This window comes from Atractosteus spatula, chromosome 10 (assembly GCF_055471065.1).
Source record: "Atractosteus spatula isolate fAtrSpa1 chromosome 10, fAtrSpa1.hap1, whole genome shotgun sequence".
In the NCBI taxonomy this organism is placed as follows: domain Eukaryota; kingdom Metazoa; phylum Chordata; class Actinopteri; order Semionotiformes; family Lepisosteidae; genus Atractosteus; species Atractosteus spatula.
In genome coordinates, this window is record NC_142715.1 from 15,209,776 (window position 1) to 15,226,630 (window position 16,855).

The window sequence follows — 16,855 nt, forward strand, 5'->3', positions numbered from 1 at the left end:
CAGGTATGCAATCAACCTGGTAGATTGCAAAAGATCACAAAACACTCAAGCACTGCTTAAAGAGCAAGGGGAACTTTTTTTTTCTTTCGGCTTTCAGCACACACTGTATTATCGTGTATGAAACCCGCGGCGTTTTATATGAATTATTCCGCTTGGTTGATTCATTTCAGTCTTGCCACGCCCACCCAGGGACGCCATAAATGTAGTGTTTCATAGCCGTTCAGGGACGCCAAATATGTAATCATAGTGGCTCTCTGAAGGCACCAGTTCTGTAGGGTTTGGGCATTTACTGAGACAATTATTAATTGTAGCAGTAAATCACAAAATTGATTCTTTTGATGGCTTTAGAATCCAACCACGCGACATAACTCAAACAACGCGCACACACAGGTACTAATACACGAGGATAAATTTATTAATACATAGAATATGCATATAAACCTAACAGATCTTATCGAGAGGGTTATCAGAATACAAAAGGTATATATTCAATCAGTTACGAAGTGTTACACATCAAGAGGACATACGTTCAGTATATCATTCATTTAGACCGTTTCATAAATGAACTTGGTTACAACTTCTACATTAGATACTCAAAACAAGTACATAACTCTTAGGAATTAAACTGATATCAACTGGTTTGGATAACAATTGAATTCTCGAGGTGTAATGCATTGAAGTTGAATACTCATCCAATTTCTGGGGATTCAGATCTCCTGCGGGCACAAAGAAACAGTTGCAGGCTGTTGCTGTCCAATCCGCGCTCTCTGGCTCCGTGCCAGGCTGTGCTGTGCGGCTTGCGACGGTGCGCTGCTGATGCTCACTGACCGGCTAGTTAGTGTTGGCTTTAACTAGCAAAGTTTGTGCACAGGAGAAAAGATGACTGTGGATCCCAGCAAGTCAGGAAGAGGACCGGTTCGTTCCTGATGAAGAGCTAGTTCTGAATAGTGATTCAGCTGTCCACAGTTCTGACCTGTCCACGAGGCCTGCTGCTGGTTACTCTCTGGCAACCTCCACTCTAGACTCTTAGAACAAAGGAAAGTTCTGGCACTCGGACACACTGGCCGTTCCGTGGTTGTCCGGGCTGAGTCTCGGGATGGTCAGGAGGCGCGCTGCGAGAATGTCCTGCCCTTGGGAGCCTTCTGCTCCTGGGCCGTCCTGCCCTGGAATTCTCCTTTGAATTCCCTTTAGAACAGTCCACAGAATCCTCTCCAGAATCTTACTGAATCTCCCGAATCTGAATCTTGTTGAATCTGAATCTTGTTGAATCTGAATCTCCAGGCCTGTGTTGCCTGTTTTTACCTGGAGGAACTTCAGCTTGTTGATTGGCTGAAAGTTCCATGGGCATCAGAGTCCCACGTGGGTTACTCGGCCCTACCAGTCCCTGATTGGTTGATCAAGGTGAGATATGAGTCACTTACTCCTGACACTTAGGAATGCAGTCCAGATGTCCAACTGGCACTCCCTAGACAGATAGGCGCCAATGGATGACCATTGATCATGATAGCCAGGCTTAGCTAAGTGCACCCCCCTTTGGGAGCTGTCCTAGGAAACCTTAAATCACCCTAATGGTCTCTCTGTGGCTGCACCACAGAGATGAACAGAGAAATGGGGCCTCATTTGGGAAGCTCAGAAACACTTAATTCTGCCTTATTATTAAGCCTCGCCGCTACACTGGACACTGCCTGACACTGACATGCAAATTGTATTTACCTTTTTTATTGAACATAATTGATTAACTTGATAATTAATTAAAGTTACGTAATGTTGCAATTTACTTTTATCTGATCCTTTCTTGCCCCTGTAGCACCTGCAGCCCTGCTGTCTGTGTCTGTATCTGTGTCTGTGTTTCCTCCAGTAAGAAACAGACCTGCTCCTGTCTCTCCTCTCCTCCGCACTGCTGGGAGTGTCTTCAGGGAGAGGAAACAGTGATGTGTTTCTGATATATATGGAGAAGACTGAAAGGGCCCTGTGTGATTGGCCGTCCCACCTGTGTGAGAGGTTCCTGCTGTCAGTCTGAAAAGGCAGTGCTGTGTGTGATTGGCGGGGCAGGGGGCTGTGTTGTTACTGGGGGTCTGGGGTGCGGAGCAGCAGCTCAGTTGCCCTGTGGGCTCAGGGGTGAAGACAGGGGTCTCAGCTGCGCTCTGTCCTGATGACAATGCAGAGCTGCCTGTCCATCTTCTCTCTTGCTGTCCTGGTGCTGCACAGCTCAACCAGTAAGTGTCCAGTCTTCTCCTGTCCAGACAGACAGACAACTGGAATTAAATTAATTATATGTTTTATGTAAATGTAGCAATAAGTGGGTTGAACAATTTTTAATGTTTATTTTACATTCAGCTTTGTGGGTATTCATCAAAAATAAGACTGGGGCTCAGGATCAGGGTTTTGAGGTATTGTTCCCAATTTACTGTTTGTATAAAAACTGTAAGTAATATTTAGATCAAAAGGAGCCAGATCCAAAATAACCTCTTTTATTTTGGACTCAGTCTTGTTTATCACGGATTGTATTCTGGGTTTCTTAGTTAAGATAATTTATAGCCTAAAAATATATTAGTCTTTAAAAAATAGCAGTGACAATTCTCTTCTGAGAAAGTGGGGCTCAGCATCAGGGTGTTTATAGACTCCTCAGTTGTTACTGATTACTGTAAAAAAATAATTAATCTGTAGATGAAAAGGAGCGGAAAGTAATGTGAACATGAACAATGATTTTACTGTTTTATTTTATTAATTGCGGTATTATGTGGTTTTTATTATTGACTGTTTTCTTTGTCTGTTAGTAGGGAAAATATTAAATTGTCTAAAACAACATTGGTCTGTTCTTTAAAAAACTTAACAGAAGTGATAATAATCACATCTCTGCTAAGAGACGGGGGCTCAGGATCATGGTGTTTAGAGACTAATCAGTCACGTTGATTAACTGTATAGCAACTGGAATTAATCTGTACATGAAATTAAACCCAGGATGAGAGATTTACTGTTTTATTTTAAACTCGGTTTTGTGTGGTATTTATCACTAATTGTTTTTCTGGGTCTGTTTACAAAGAAAATATTTAATTGCTTAGAATAATTTACTCTTTTCTCTTGAGATCGGGATAAGGAGGTTTAAAGACTAAACAGTCTGCTTGATAAACTGTTGAAAATTATAATTAAACCATACTCCTGATGATATCTCTCAATGCCACATTTACATAAAGTAATGAAAAAATGTAATATTTTCATTTTTAATTTTACTTAGTGGCTGTTTATTAACATTATTATTTTCTAATCTAGCAAGTCAATTTTAGTTTCTCTGCTGATTCTCCTGAAAGTCAGAATCAGGCTGTTCATAGACTCATCAGATGGCTTGATTAACTGCAGAAAAACTGTAATTAAACCCAAAATCTATAAGGAGAGCAAAGTATTGTGAAAATGAGCCTGGGTTAATATAATTTTCTATTTTATTTTAAATATGGTTTTGTGGAAATTTATCAGATATTATTATAAATGGTTATTTTGTGGTTCTATAAGTAATTACAGAAATTTTATTGTCTACAACTATTTTAGATTTTTTAAAAATAATAAATGCTAATTTGCTGATGCACATGTTCTTCATCATAATTATCCCATAAACCCTAAAAAAGTGGAAATGAGCTCTGAGATTGGTAATCTTTTATTTTTATTCTGCTTTGTGGTAACTTAATAATATATATTTTTTCAGGGAGTCAGGAACAATTTTTTTTTTGTAAAGGCAGCAGTGATAATAATAGTGCCTCTGTTGATGATCTTCAGAGACACTGGGAGTCAGGATCATGGTGTTTAGAGACTCAACAATCACTCTGATTAACTTCAGAAAAAAAACTGCAATTAATCTTCTGATGAAAGGGAGAGATGTTACAATTTTTAATATATTTTGAATAGAGCTTTGTGCCAATTAATTAGAAATTGTTTAAGTGATAAGTTATAGCAAAATCATAATTATGGCATAAATATCTAAATAAAAAGTATGTAAAGTTAATGCATTTTTTAAAATACATTAAATGTTTAGCCTGGGGAATTACTACAGACAGGTGTATTATCAGGGATAAAGGCTTGCTAAGAGACTGAAGTATTTATTGAGACAGTAATGATTTTATAATTATTTACATTTATATAATTATTACAGCCTGGGACACCATTGGAGGTAAAAAATGTGTTATTAAAGACTGAGGTATTTTTGAGACTTACATTTTTAGATTAAAGAACTATTAAACTATTAAAGTTTGGGACACCGTTGGAGGTAAATGTGTTATTATAAAACTGGAGAACTCTGGAGTCAGGGACATTTTTAAATTTACAAATGATTACAGTGTTTTCAGAGACTGTGATATATTTATTGAACAACCTTATTTTTCTCTGGAATTAATTATTTTTTAACCTGTCTATATTACAGGGTTAATAAAGTTTATTACAGCAAAAAAAAACAGATCGATTAACTATTCACTAGAGAATGAGTACAGTGACTGCGTGTTATTGACGGGGCCTTCATCCAAGCCTTAAACAGTCCTCAGATCATCAACTCAGTTAGGATCTCCCGACCTCACAACTACATTCCATTAGTGCTTCCTTATGAAACCCTTTCTATCCCCAGGACCATTAATGACAGGTTCCCCATTTTACAGGCTGATCCCTCCACTAGTACCCTCTTCCTGACTGCCCCATCGTCTCATATCACTGACCTCCAAATCTGCACAACCTTCTTGTTCACAGCTCCCTTAACCACTGTAAGACCCTTCGCAGAAATCCACACAAGTCTGGTAAATCAAGCTGTAGATTTCTTTATTGCAATAAAGAAAGGACAGAAGCAGCTAAATAAAACTCACCTTTTCAAGGACAGCGATGTCCTCTCACAACTCCACACATGACTCTCACTCGCCCCCTGCTTCCACCCTGCTGGTTTCTGCCCTCATCAAATAAGATACTTTTTCCTTCTAAAAGACACCTGATGTAACCTGTCAGTCATCTTGCCAGGGTCATATATTGTGGGCTTGTAAGAGAGAAATATACCCCATTAACAAATCGGTCCCTGATGACCTTACAAGATATAAAAATATCCTGTGAACAAGGTAATAAGTATTTTTTTCCCTCTCCTCTTTCTGCAGGCAGTTCTGATGTGAGGCTGGTGAATGGAGCCAGTCCCTGTGAGGGGACAGTGGAGATTCACTATAAAGGAGAGTGGGGGACAGTTGGCAGTAATTGGTGGGATCTCAAAGATGCTGCTGTCGTGTGCAGACAGCTGGGCTGTGGATCTGCTGTTTCGGCACCAGGAGGAGCTCACTTTGGGCCAGGGTCTGGATCAGTCCTGCTGAGCTGGGTCGAGTGCAGCGGGTCAGAGTCTGCACTGAGGGACTGTAGAAAAGATGAAGTGAAACAGTACAACTACCCTCATGAAGACTCTGGAGTGAGATGTTCAGGTAGATAAGACATGTCTTTGATGCTGGAGTGAGGTGGTCAGGCAGGAGACATGGAGCCTCTCCAGTCTCCAGCACTGAGGACAATTAAAACTCCTCCAAAGATCTAGACCCGATCCTCATGATCCATCTGTCCATCCTTCCATTCCCACTGCTCCTGTCCTGCTGAGAGCTGTGGCAAAAATAAGTCAATTTAATTGCCAAATCAGCACTTAGGGTTGTAAGGAATGTTTTGTGGTGCACTTTAAAAATAACAGAGTTACAAAGTGGAGAATGAGAAATTATAAATAACATACACGTGTTACAATACAAATGCTACATTACAGTGAATCCACAAATGTGCCAATAAATCTGTTAATAACTTTTACACAGTAACAGTGTTGAGTTGCGAGTGTGAATAGCCTCAGGATAGGTGTTCTTCTGGATCCGATACACCTTAGTCTTCTTCCTACAGGAAGGAGCTCAAACAGGGGAGAAGCTGCGTGGGAGTGGTAGTTGATAATCTTCAACAATCTTCAATAATCCCCAGGGTCACTGTGTACAGAACAGATCTACAAACAAGATCTCATTCTCAGATTATGAATTTGGAAAACTGCAACCAATTAACCTGTCCTGAACAAATCAAAATCTTGAGAAAACAACAAATATCAGATTTGTCTGTCAAGGGCTTCAGAAAAAATGATTTCTGAAAATCCCTTCAAATTTGTTAAAAATTCAGTATGGCCACCAAAATCAAAATCTACATTATATTTGTATTCCTTTTGTTACAGTGTTGTTGAGGAAAATAAATCTGGCTTTTTCTGATGTATTTACAAATTTCAGAATAATAGTCAGCACTGTATGAGACAGGGTTATTTAAAAAATATTAAAACCAATCACATCTAAGATCATTTAAACACTACAGAATATTTAAGCACTATAGAACCTTGATAGCCAGGTCTGCCTGTGTCCAGTTTCTCTGACCATTCTGTGGTCACTCTGTTCTGTTATCTGTTACTCTGTTCTCTTATTGCAGCTCATCAAGGGGTTTGTCTGATTAGGGTGTTATTGTTCTCTGTTATTGTTCTGATATTCCAGCTCATCGAGGGGTCAGGCTGGTTGGAGGCAGTGATCTCTGCTCTGGAAGAGTGGAAGCGCAACACGGAGAGACCTGGGGTTCAGTGTGTGACTCTGATTTCGACTGGCAGGATGCAGAAGTTGTCTGTCGACAGCTAGACTGTGGGGCTCCCTCACAAGTTCTGAAAGGGGATCAGTTCAGGAAGGGGGAAGCAGATGTTCATTCTGAGGTGTTCCAGTGCCAGGGCAATGAATCTCAGATTTTCTTCTGTCCAAAGTCCACAAAAACACAGGGCTGCACCCATGAGAACTATGTGGGACTGAAGTGTTTTGGTAAGAGCAGGATCATGTATTTTATCCCACAGAGTTTCGGAGAGAAACAGACCCCTCCTATCACTCATCGCGTCACTGCTGTCTAAACACTGGTCATCAGAGTGTCCTTCCCAGCAGTCTTTGCCATAGTGGTGCTCCACTGACCTCAGTGTTGATACAGTAGCCACCATGGTTTGGCCATGATGCCTCTTCAAAACAGCCTTCTGATTCACAATTATGTGTTAGTGAGTTATTTCAATAATTCATAAGGTCAAGATTGTAAATATACGTGACGGGTAGTCAGCATGAGTAACTAATTGAGGGGAATCAGCAAGCAGTTAATACAGTTCCGGATCATTTAAATTCCAGCTTGTTAGCAGGTGTATGAGGTATCTGAAGAGAAGGAGCACACCTGGTCTCTCCAAGAGACTGGTCTGCTTTGTTTTTGTGTTGTTTCTTTGCTTGAACTTGAAAATGAAAAAAAGCGTAAGCAATTTGATGAAAAAAACACAAGTGAACCATCACAATGGATTTGAAGGTGAAGTTGAGAGTAATAGCCTGTTGTTTTGTTGTGAAGCTGGGTTTCTGCTCTCTCCCCTGTCCCGTGTGCAGGATACACAGGTTTCAGGCTGGCAAACGGCTCAGACTCCTGCTCTGGACGAGTGGAGTTACAGTGGCTCTTCAGGGACTGGGGAACAGTGTGTGATCTCTACTGGGACCTGAGAGATGCCAGGGCTCTCTGCCAGCAGCTGGGCTGTGGGGAGGCTGTAGCAGCGCCAGGACAGGCCTGGTTTGGACAGGGCAGTGGACCAGTAAGGGCTGATGTGTTTGAGTGCAGGGGGAACGAGAGCCGTCTCTCACACTGCACTGTCTCTTCATGGGGGAGAGCAGGGTGCTCTCATGGACAAGACGCAGGAGTCATCTGCTCTGGTGAGAATCGTGTGTTTAAAACAAAGTGACACCCCCTCTACTTACACACAGCAGCATACTATTACAGTACTGAGTACATTTAATTAGTTCTTTAACCCAAGAACTAATTAACCAAGAGGCTGAAGAAAAAGCAAGAGTCAGATAGTGAAGATTCATAAATGTTGTTTCATAGCCCCACACACAGCTGACACTCCACTAGTGAAACATCACTCCTGTGGACAGAAATGAGAAAAAAATATATTCATTAAATCATGTGAGGGGTTAATTGGTTGTCATTTTTGTTCAGACGGTAAGATATACTGAGGACCAAAATCAGTTTTATATTTATATTGAGATCACTGATGATCCTAAAAGATGAAAGAAAGTCCTGGACTTCAGTGTCCTGTAATTAACACCTGACCTGTTTAATTAGTTTAATTTATATAATAATAACATTAAATATAATAATTAGAGCCCAATTAAACAGGAGGCTGAAGAGTCAGAAAGTCAAGGTTTACAGATGTTATGTACAGCTTAGCCCCCCACACAGCTGAAATTATCTCCTTCCATCTCTTTTACAGCCTCAAAAATCAACAGAATTTCACCTGGAGCAGGTGAGGACTGTCTTTATCACATTAGTGCTGTTTTAAGTGTAGTTTTATTACTGGTGTTAAATTGCTCATCTGACACAGAGCTCACACTCTGATTTTTCTCTCTGTGTGTTTGACAGGTTTCCCGTCTTCAACTGTTCCTTCCTCACTAACACCAGGTATAAACTGGCTCTTGTTCTGTATCTACAGGGCTCTCTGTGTTGACATCTCTATTGCTCAGTTCTATCCTAGGCTAAGCTTCAAGGCAGCAGGTGTGTGTGAGCAGTTTGCACTGTCTCACACACACAGTCTGGGTCTTTGGGATCTACAGCAAAACATGTGAAGCTATTGTCTCTGTGCCCAACAGTGGATCACAACAGTAACACATATGGCATAGTGCTGATGATCAGCATGGAGCCTGTTACAAGTATTGGATATATTAAATTAATCAAAAATAAAAAACACTGTACTTGTACTATATCTGGTGTGCTTGTGCTTGTACTGTATCTGCTGTCCCCAGTGTCAAGAGGTGATGTTCAACTTCTAACAATAGACTGTCTCTACCTAGAGGTCATCATTGTGATCTCTTAGTACTGCACTGACTTCTGACCCCTGACCTCTGACTCTCTGCTCCTAGACCAGCTGTCCCTCAGGCTGGTTGGAGCAGAAGGCGACTGTGCTGGGAGGCTGGAGGTTTATCACAGTGGCTCCTGGGGTACAGTCTGTGATGACTCATGGGACCTGGCAGACTCTCAGGTGGTGTGCAGGCAGCTACAGTGTGGGACAGCCCTCAGTGCCCCAGTGCCAGGCTCCTTCAGCCAGGGAACTGAACCCATCTGGCTGGACGAGGTGGACTGTCTGGGGAATGAGTCATCCCTGGGAGAGTGTCCCTCAGCATGGTGGGGACAGCACGACTGTGGACACAAGGAGGACGTGAGAATCCTGTGTTCAGGTAGGGAAGTTAACTACAATTATTCTACAGTTACAAGGATCCAGATTCTTTAATCCCACATTGTTAGAACCATATGACTTTCACCTGGAGTGTCTTGATTGTTTTACTGATATAACAAGCTGGATTCAGGATTTTAAATTGAACATCTGTATTTCAGACACATTTGTCACATTTGTTCACACATTGTTGTGAAATAAACAGATAAAGAAATTCTGGCACTGAAACTACTAGCTTCAGAAACTTCCCTCCACCAGCAACTGAATATGTTGAGTGAACAACTCATAATCTCTGTCCTCTATGATGTCTAGGACTCAAACTGTAAACTCCCCCATCAATGTGACCTGTTGTCCTTCATCCTCAAATGTTTCATCTTGATTTGGTCCAGGAGTCTTTTTCTCTTGGTGTTGAATGTCAAGCCAATCTGCAATTTCTCTTTTCACAGCGCTACCTCAGACACCCTGACTTGTGTTGCTGCTGAATGGCCAAGGTGATCGGAATGATGCTGATGATTTGCAACATTTAATTAAGCTTACAGTCACTTAATTGTTCCACATCGTTTCTCATCTCAGATAGCACTCCATCTATGCTGTCCAGGTGCTGAAATCAACATGGTACTCCTTGTACCTTTTTGTCAGCTGTGAGCTGTCATTGCATGAATCCTGAATTACTGGAAGTACACAGCAACTGGGACTGTTTACTGGTCCCAGTGTTTGCCTGTTGTTTCTTACCAGTTAAGAATGAAACTCAGGATTCGTTTCCTTTGACTTTCCCTGCTGTCTTGACAGATCACACTCTACTGAGACTGTCTGCAGGCTGTTCAGGACAAGCAGAGGTTTACTACAATGGCACCTGGGGCAGTGTGTGTCAGAACGGCATGACTGACTCCACAGCTGCAGTGATCTGTAAACAGCTGGGCTGTGGAGACAAGGGCACCGTCAGAGAGACAAACTCCAGGCTGAGCCCTGATCCCAAATGGCTGGATTTTGTCTCCTGTCGCAAACACGACTCCACCCTGTGGCAGTGTCCCTCCTCCCTCTGGGGTCAGAATGAGTGCACAGACCGGGAAGTGGCTAAAATCACCTGCTCAGGTACAGAGGGAAGAGTGATGCTGCCTTCTTCTTAAACAGCTCTGCTGTGATTGTCTTTATCTTGAGCAGCTCTGTGGATTAGTGTTTTGCCATGTTCAGAACAGAATAAGAGCTTTCAACTGAATTTCTTTAAATTATTATCCATTTAAATTCAAACGTATAAAAATGAAAGACTTGTCATTGTTCTGCGTTTTATAATAATAATGTTTTTATATGACTACTGATTCTTGAAGGTCCTAGAAAAAAAGCTGACAGAAGCACTCCAGCCCCTCAGGAAGAGCAGCCTCAGCTGTACTGCCCAGGTGAGTTCAGTGTGTAAAGCAGTCAGAAACACTGCCGCCCTGAGCTGAGGAACAGTACCCATACAGCTCTCTTCTAGAGTCATTCTATAACTCACTAATCTCTACTACAGTCACAGATCTAATGACACTCAGTAACCTCACTGCTCTCTTCTACAGTAACTGATATGACACTCAGTATGTTCTCTGTTGTCTTTCAGTCCCCCTGGCTCTGCGCCTGGCTGGAGGCACTAACTGCTCTGGCCGGGTGGAGCTGCGGTATGAGGGCTCCTGGGGGACAGTCTGTGACGACTCCTGGGACCTGCAGGATGCCCAGGTGGTCTGCAGACAGCTGGGCTGTGGAGACGCAGTGAGAGCAGAGATAGAGGCCTCATTCGGACCAGGAAACGGCGCCATCTGGCTGGACGAGGTGAACTGCACAGGCAGTGAGCTTCACCTGTGGGACTGCTGTCACTCTGGACTGAATCAGAGTGACTGTCGACACAAGGAGGATGCAGGGGTTACCTGTACAGGTGAGGAGGGTGTTAGAACTGTAGACAAACAAAGTAGAAGATCGATGGAGAAAATACACTGCTACACATATTTTATCACTGCTTAATATCTAACTGAACCAGCTAAGATCATCAGTCACAAGATTGGGATGTTTTGTAGCCCTGTGTATGTGAACAACACTAGTCTTCAATTCAGAACAAGACACCTTTCATCCTGCAATCTTACATTTAACCTCAAGGAACAAATGTAAAGTTTTTTTTTATTAAGACCACTGTGGATTCAACCTGCTGTAAAACCAAAGTCAATAAATTGACAGTTCTCCTATCTCTTTTACAGGTTTGGCAGGGACAACAGCCAGTCCAACAACAGCTACGGGTGAACAGAAATCCTCCTTGTCATTGATAACTCCTCTCTTTCTGTCTCTTCAGATTCCCAGTGTAGCTGTAGTGTCTCCTCTCCTCCTTGAGTGTGAAGATCAGTGTCTCTTCAGATTCCCAGTGTAGATCTTGTGCTAGTGTCCTCTCTTTCCTCACTGATTTACTAGGTTGGGAATCCTTATATTCTTCGTTGATCTTGGTTCACCCTGAAGCCATGATAGCCCCATATGGGAACAGGAGGAGAACAGGACATTCCATCTGTCAAAGTGTATATGAGCCCAAGAGAACCTCTCCTGATCCCTGTTCATCTATTGTCTCCCCCTCTCTCAGGCAGAACCAGGACAACACCCCAGGCACAGCCACTGGGAGGTCTATCTGTCTCGCCTCTGGTCCTCCTGTTGCTGGGGGCTCTGCTCTTTGTGGTGCTGGCCCTGTTAGTGGGGCAGCTGATCCAGAATAGGAAGCTGAGGAAAGGTAGGGAGGGAACTCGCCTTCCACATATTGACCTCTAGTGGTCATTTCTGTCACTCACATGGAACTGAGATTTCTATAATTAACTTGAGGAATAAAGCTGCTTTAAAATCACAATTGCCAAGGTGAACCCGTCTAATTTAAAGGTGTGCTGGATGTGAGCAATTTTAATAGGGTAGGGAAATCCATTTAAAGTTTAAGAAAGATTATCAACAATTACAGATGGAGATATCAGGAAATTTGCAAATCCAGAATCATAACATTTATGTGCTCAAATGTCCAAAGAAGGTTTAGCAGTGAATTATTGATCTTGTACTCCTCTTCCTGCATGTTAACCCTGAGTGTCTGTTTCCTCACACAGCCCTATCTAAGGGAGCACTCGCCCCCTATCATGATGCAGTCTACGAGGAAATAGAGTACAAACTGGCCAGAGAGGGAACCTACAGCACCCCCAGGAGAGGTGAGTGGAGAGAGTCTTCAGGTGTGATTGATCTCCACCTTCTGAGGAAGATCTGAGGACTTAACACTTGTAGAAAATCTCACCATACTGGTTTTAAATCTGTAGGATTTTTTTTCTCAACTGGTGTCAAAGTAACTGACACCACAGTTCACAGTTCCTGACCTGCCTTATACACACAAACTCTGAGGTACTGTTCACACCCTGGCTTCTTCCACAGCCAATGGAAGACAATGAGTCTGCTGTCTGACTGCAGGTAATATTGATCTGTCCTCCTGTTCACAGGGAGATTCCTCTCTGACGAGCTGCACTCTGGATACGATGATGTGGAGGACAGTGAGGGAGACCCAGTACCAGGTGAGGGGAGGTGGAGTCAGGGGGCTCAGTGTGGGAGTGAGGAGGTCTTCAGTCCAGTACTCACTCTCACCTCAAACCAGGCTGACATTTAGAGAACTTATGTAGAAAATCCTGAATTATATAAATATAACCACACGTGTTTGATACTTTATAAAGTCTGTTCTTTAGTGTTGCCTCACACTAGCCTTATCTCAGCAAATCACAAATGCTGAGCAAAACTAGATCTGGTCAATACTGGGGTGGTAAACAGGGTGCTACTCTAATTGGTTTTGATAGAAAAGAAGACTGGGGAACAGCATGCTGTAAAAACTGCCTTTCAGATCAGATAAATCAGCGACCCTAGAGTTCTGGCTTAACTATACACCACAAAACATTTAAAATCACACCTTACAGTAACTTTGCAGCTCTATGGTCAAAGTAAGTCTGAGTCCTGAAGTGTAAATTCTCTGTCTCTCTGTGTGGTTCAGGAGACTCGATAACCCCTCTGAAAGAAGAGATCCCAGAGTACTATGATGATGCTGTAACTGTACCTCAGAGTCCAGATGCCTTGTCAGGTGGGTTATTTCAGTCCAATCACATGGGGAAACTCTGCACCAATCCCACAGAGTCTGAATCTCTCTACTCTTTCTTGGATCTCAGCCTCTGAATACGGAGTCTGTACTACTCTGCACCAGTTACATGAATCTGACTCTCTCTCTGTGATCTCAGCCCTGCACACTCAGTCTGGGTCACTGCTGCCAGTGTCCGGCTCCTCTTCAGTATCTCATAGGGTTCACATCACCACCCTCTCTGTCCAAATACAGCCAAACTTTCTCTGCCCTGTTTTCCTTCAACATCTTATTTGAAAATCTAGGAATTGTTTTACATTTATTACAGTTGTGAATAGGACTGGAAATCAGGTTCCCCCTGATCTCCTGTACTTAGAGCCTGGAGTTTTAGATCCTGTGTGATGTTCAGTTAATCAGTGTGTTCTGATGAGCTCCAGCAGTCCTGTGCTCTAGATAACTCAGTGTGCTGATGTGTGACAGTGATGCTGTGCTCTGTGTGCTTTAGGAGAGCTTATGTCCTCTGTGAAAGAAGAGGCCCCTGAGTACTATGATGATGCCATCACTGTGCCCCAGAGTCCAGACACTGTGTCAGGTGAGTTAAATTAAATAAGACTAAGGAGTACCCCCTGTACCAGCCCACAGTAGCCTTTGTCATTAGAAATAAATCTCAACCTAATTTCATATCTGCAAATAAACACTAACTGGAAATGAAGAGGTCAGTTTGTGTCAGAATGACAGAGACATTACTGACCTGCTCTTCTGTTCACAGGGAGACTCCTCTCTGATGAGACACCCTCTGGATACAGTGATGTGGGCGACGGTGAGGGAGATCCCACTTCAGGTAAAAGGGGCTACAGCCAGTGGGCTCAGTGTGGGTTAGGTAGTTCAGGGATGAGAGAGATAACCTCCAGTAATCCATCTCTGTTGCACTCTCATCCATGACAGGGGGGAATTTTGCAGTAGCGGTAGCTTCACTCTGTCATGTCCTACAAGGATCAATAACAGCTAATAAAGGCTGAGAGACCTGACTTGTACAAAGTTAGATCACAAAGATCAGAGTGTCATTGAAACCCTGACACACCTAGCCAATCAGATAGCCAAATTGATTTAAACTGATCAGCAGCTGATTAATTATGAGGGAATGAGGTCTGGGCAGAACAAAGCTTTAGATTCCCCAAGACCAGGAATTCTATTCTCTGACTGCAGAGAGAATTACTAGGCTCAGAAATTACTAGGTCTTCCTCACTGTGGTTTTAGAGCATTGATACTCCATAAGTATAAGTGAATTCTACACTGAATCATCAGTTCTTCCAAAAAGATACAATTTAATTTTTAAACAATCCTATTAAACACTTTTGACTACAATATTGTAACATCTATTCTGTATACTATAACTGTTAGTCCACTAATAGCCATTGATATCAAAGCAGATTACTTCTCAGATATGTTCTATTATGCTTATTTTTTGTTATGCAAATTATGATTATATCAATAAATTGTATATTGTTTGGTTAGAATACGTGTGAGACTTCAGATTATGATGTTTGATTAGTTCCTAAAAGTCTACAAGTACTCTAAAAATATACTGCTATAATTTCTGATTGTTACAGAAAATTAAAATCCCCATTCACAACACTATTTTGACTATGTAAGTGTCTTAAAAAATCTAGGTACACCTGGCTAATGTCATCAATTCCAATTCCAATTAAAGTGCACAGTTAGGGGCTGCAAAGCAAGGAGATGTTTGCTGAGATGTTGAGGTGTGAGATTCAGTGATCAAAGCAACCATAAAGTTTAGTTATGTTCTGGGTAAATAATTGTCAATCAACTGTCCAGGAATGAAAGAAGGTGAGAGCTACTTCTTGCTTCTACTACTTGTCTAGATCAACTGGAAAGACCAGACTGGAGTTTAGTCTTTGACCCTCATAAAGAGAGCTTGCCTTTCTGTTGTTTTTAGAAACTTTAATTTCTTGTTTAGAGAATCCCTTGGTTAAAAAGTGCCTCTCCTGGCTAGTGGGAGCATCTTTAGAACAGGGAGATAGGCTCCCATTCATTTTGTAGCAATTGGGTTCACAAAGAGAGAGATTTAACTGAAGGTTGTAATGTATCTCTTTCTTTTATGTAGGTGATCTGTAAAAGCTGAATACTAGGTAGCAGTTTGAGGATTTTCTGGATGGTTAGGATGTAGGTGTCTAAAACACCTCGTTAGCAAATTTGTAATTGTGTGCTGTATGTTTATGTTGTGTGTAATTTCGTGTGTGTTGTGTCGTTAATAACAAATATTTAACTATTGGGAATATATTTGGCAAAATCTTTACAAGTTGGGGGCTTATGATTATGACTTTATGATTTAATTATTAATTTATCTACTCAGTCATTTCTGATATTCACCATTTTCATAATACTTATTTGTATCAGTATTATGTTAATAACTGACTCATTTGTAAAAATATGAGTCTGTGTCTCTGTGTCAGGTGTCCTCCACACTGGCCTTGGGGTAGACAGGGTCCTGCCCACACTGCACCCTGAAGAAGGAGCCCCTACCCCTGACAGGACTGACTACGATGATGTTGGGGATGAGTTTCAGGGAGAGGATGGGTGGTGCGGGACTGACAGGGCTGTCTGGGAGAAACTCCTCCTGCAGGTCTAGACACAGAAGAGCTTCACCAACAGAGTCACACAGTCTTACATCAGTTATGAGCACTGAGACTGTCTGACACTGTCTGTGACCTGAGTCCACTTCACTCCACTGTTTCCACACTGACACTGTGACCTGAGTCCACTTCACTCCACTGTTCCACACTGACACTGTGACCTGAGTGCACTTCACTCCACTGTTCCAAACTGACACTGTCTATGACCTGAGTCAACTTCACTCCACTGTTCCACACTGACACTGTCTATGACCTGAGTCCACTTCACTCCACTGTTTCACACTGACACTGTCTATGACCTGAGTCCACTTCACTCCACTGTTCCACACTGACACTGTCTGTTACGTGAGTCCACTTCACTCCACTGTTTCCACACTGTCCTCAGTGTCTGTGTCTACAGGACCTGCAGCTTGTGTTTTGCAAAACTGAGGCTTGAACATCCCATTTCTACTCAGTCTTTCTTTTTCTACCATTTGATGTTCCAGATATAGGAAATAAAATTGTTGATTGATGTACAGTTCTGAATGTACCAGTTTTTATGGGAATATTTTTTAATACATTTTATTAAAGTTTTGCTTTTCAATAATCTTTGGTTTTGTTATGCCCATTTCTAATGTATGACATTAAATGTATCATTAAAAATTAAGGAGCCCTTGGTCACTTGCAATGATAAAATCAAGAGAAAGAAGAAAGTTACTTGTTTCAAATCATAAGTATCAGTAGATCCACACAAAGGGCAAAAACCACTGTACACAAAGTCAGACACAACATGATACAACCTAAATGTTATTTAAATTTCCCTACAAATCAAGGGTCCTGCAAGAAGACACTGTATATATAGCATGACTAATCCTAAACCTACAGAAA

General features: G+C 41.9%; 2 protein-coding genes across 2 annotated transcripts in view; one reads left to right on the plus strand and one right to left on the minus strand.

Moving 5' to 3' along the window:
* Nucleotides 1-16,855, minus strand: part of LOC148825419 (uncharacterized) — a 244,459-nt gene that overhangs the window by 214,003 nt on the left and 13,601 nt on the right. The gene's annotated exons all lie outside the window — the stretch shown is intronic.
* LOC148825438 (antigen WC1.1-like) lies at nucleotides 5,045-15,470 on the plus strand. Its single transcript, XM_088926133.1, has 15 exons — nucleotides 5,045-5,429; nucleotides 6,504-6,815; nucleotides 7,407-7,724; nucleotides 8,285-8,317; nucleotides 8,931-9,245; nucleotides 10,031-10,333; nucleotides 10,833-10,890; nucleotides 10,960-11,144; nucleotides 11,832-11,975; nucleotides 12,334-12,432; nucleotides 12,715-12,786; nucleotides 13,254-13,340; nucleotides 13,840-13,926; nucleotides 14,104-14,154; nucleotides 15,460-15,470. Exons 1-15 carry the CDS (start codon nucleotides 5,045-5,047, stop codon nucleotides 15,468-15,470), a joined length of 2,460 nt encoding a protein of 819 aa, XP_088782259.1.

Bases quoted from the DNA above. Each gene is read 5' to 3' on its own strand.
- LOC148825438 (XM_088926133.1), top strand. From the start codon at position 5,045: ATGACCTTACAAGATATAAAAATATCCTGTGAACAAGGTAATAAGTAT. The intron at 9,246-10,030 runs GTAGGGAAGTTA...CTGTCTTGACAG, and splicing joins CGTGAGAATCCTGTGTTCAG to ATCACACTCTACTGAGACTG. The intron at 10,891-10,959 runs GTATGAGGGCTC...GGTGGTCTGCAG, and splicing joins TCTGGCCGGGTGGAGCTGCG to ACAGCTGGGCTGTGGAGACG.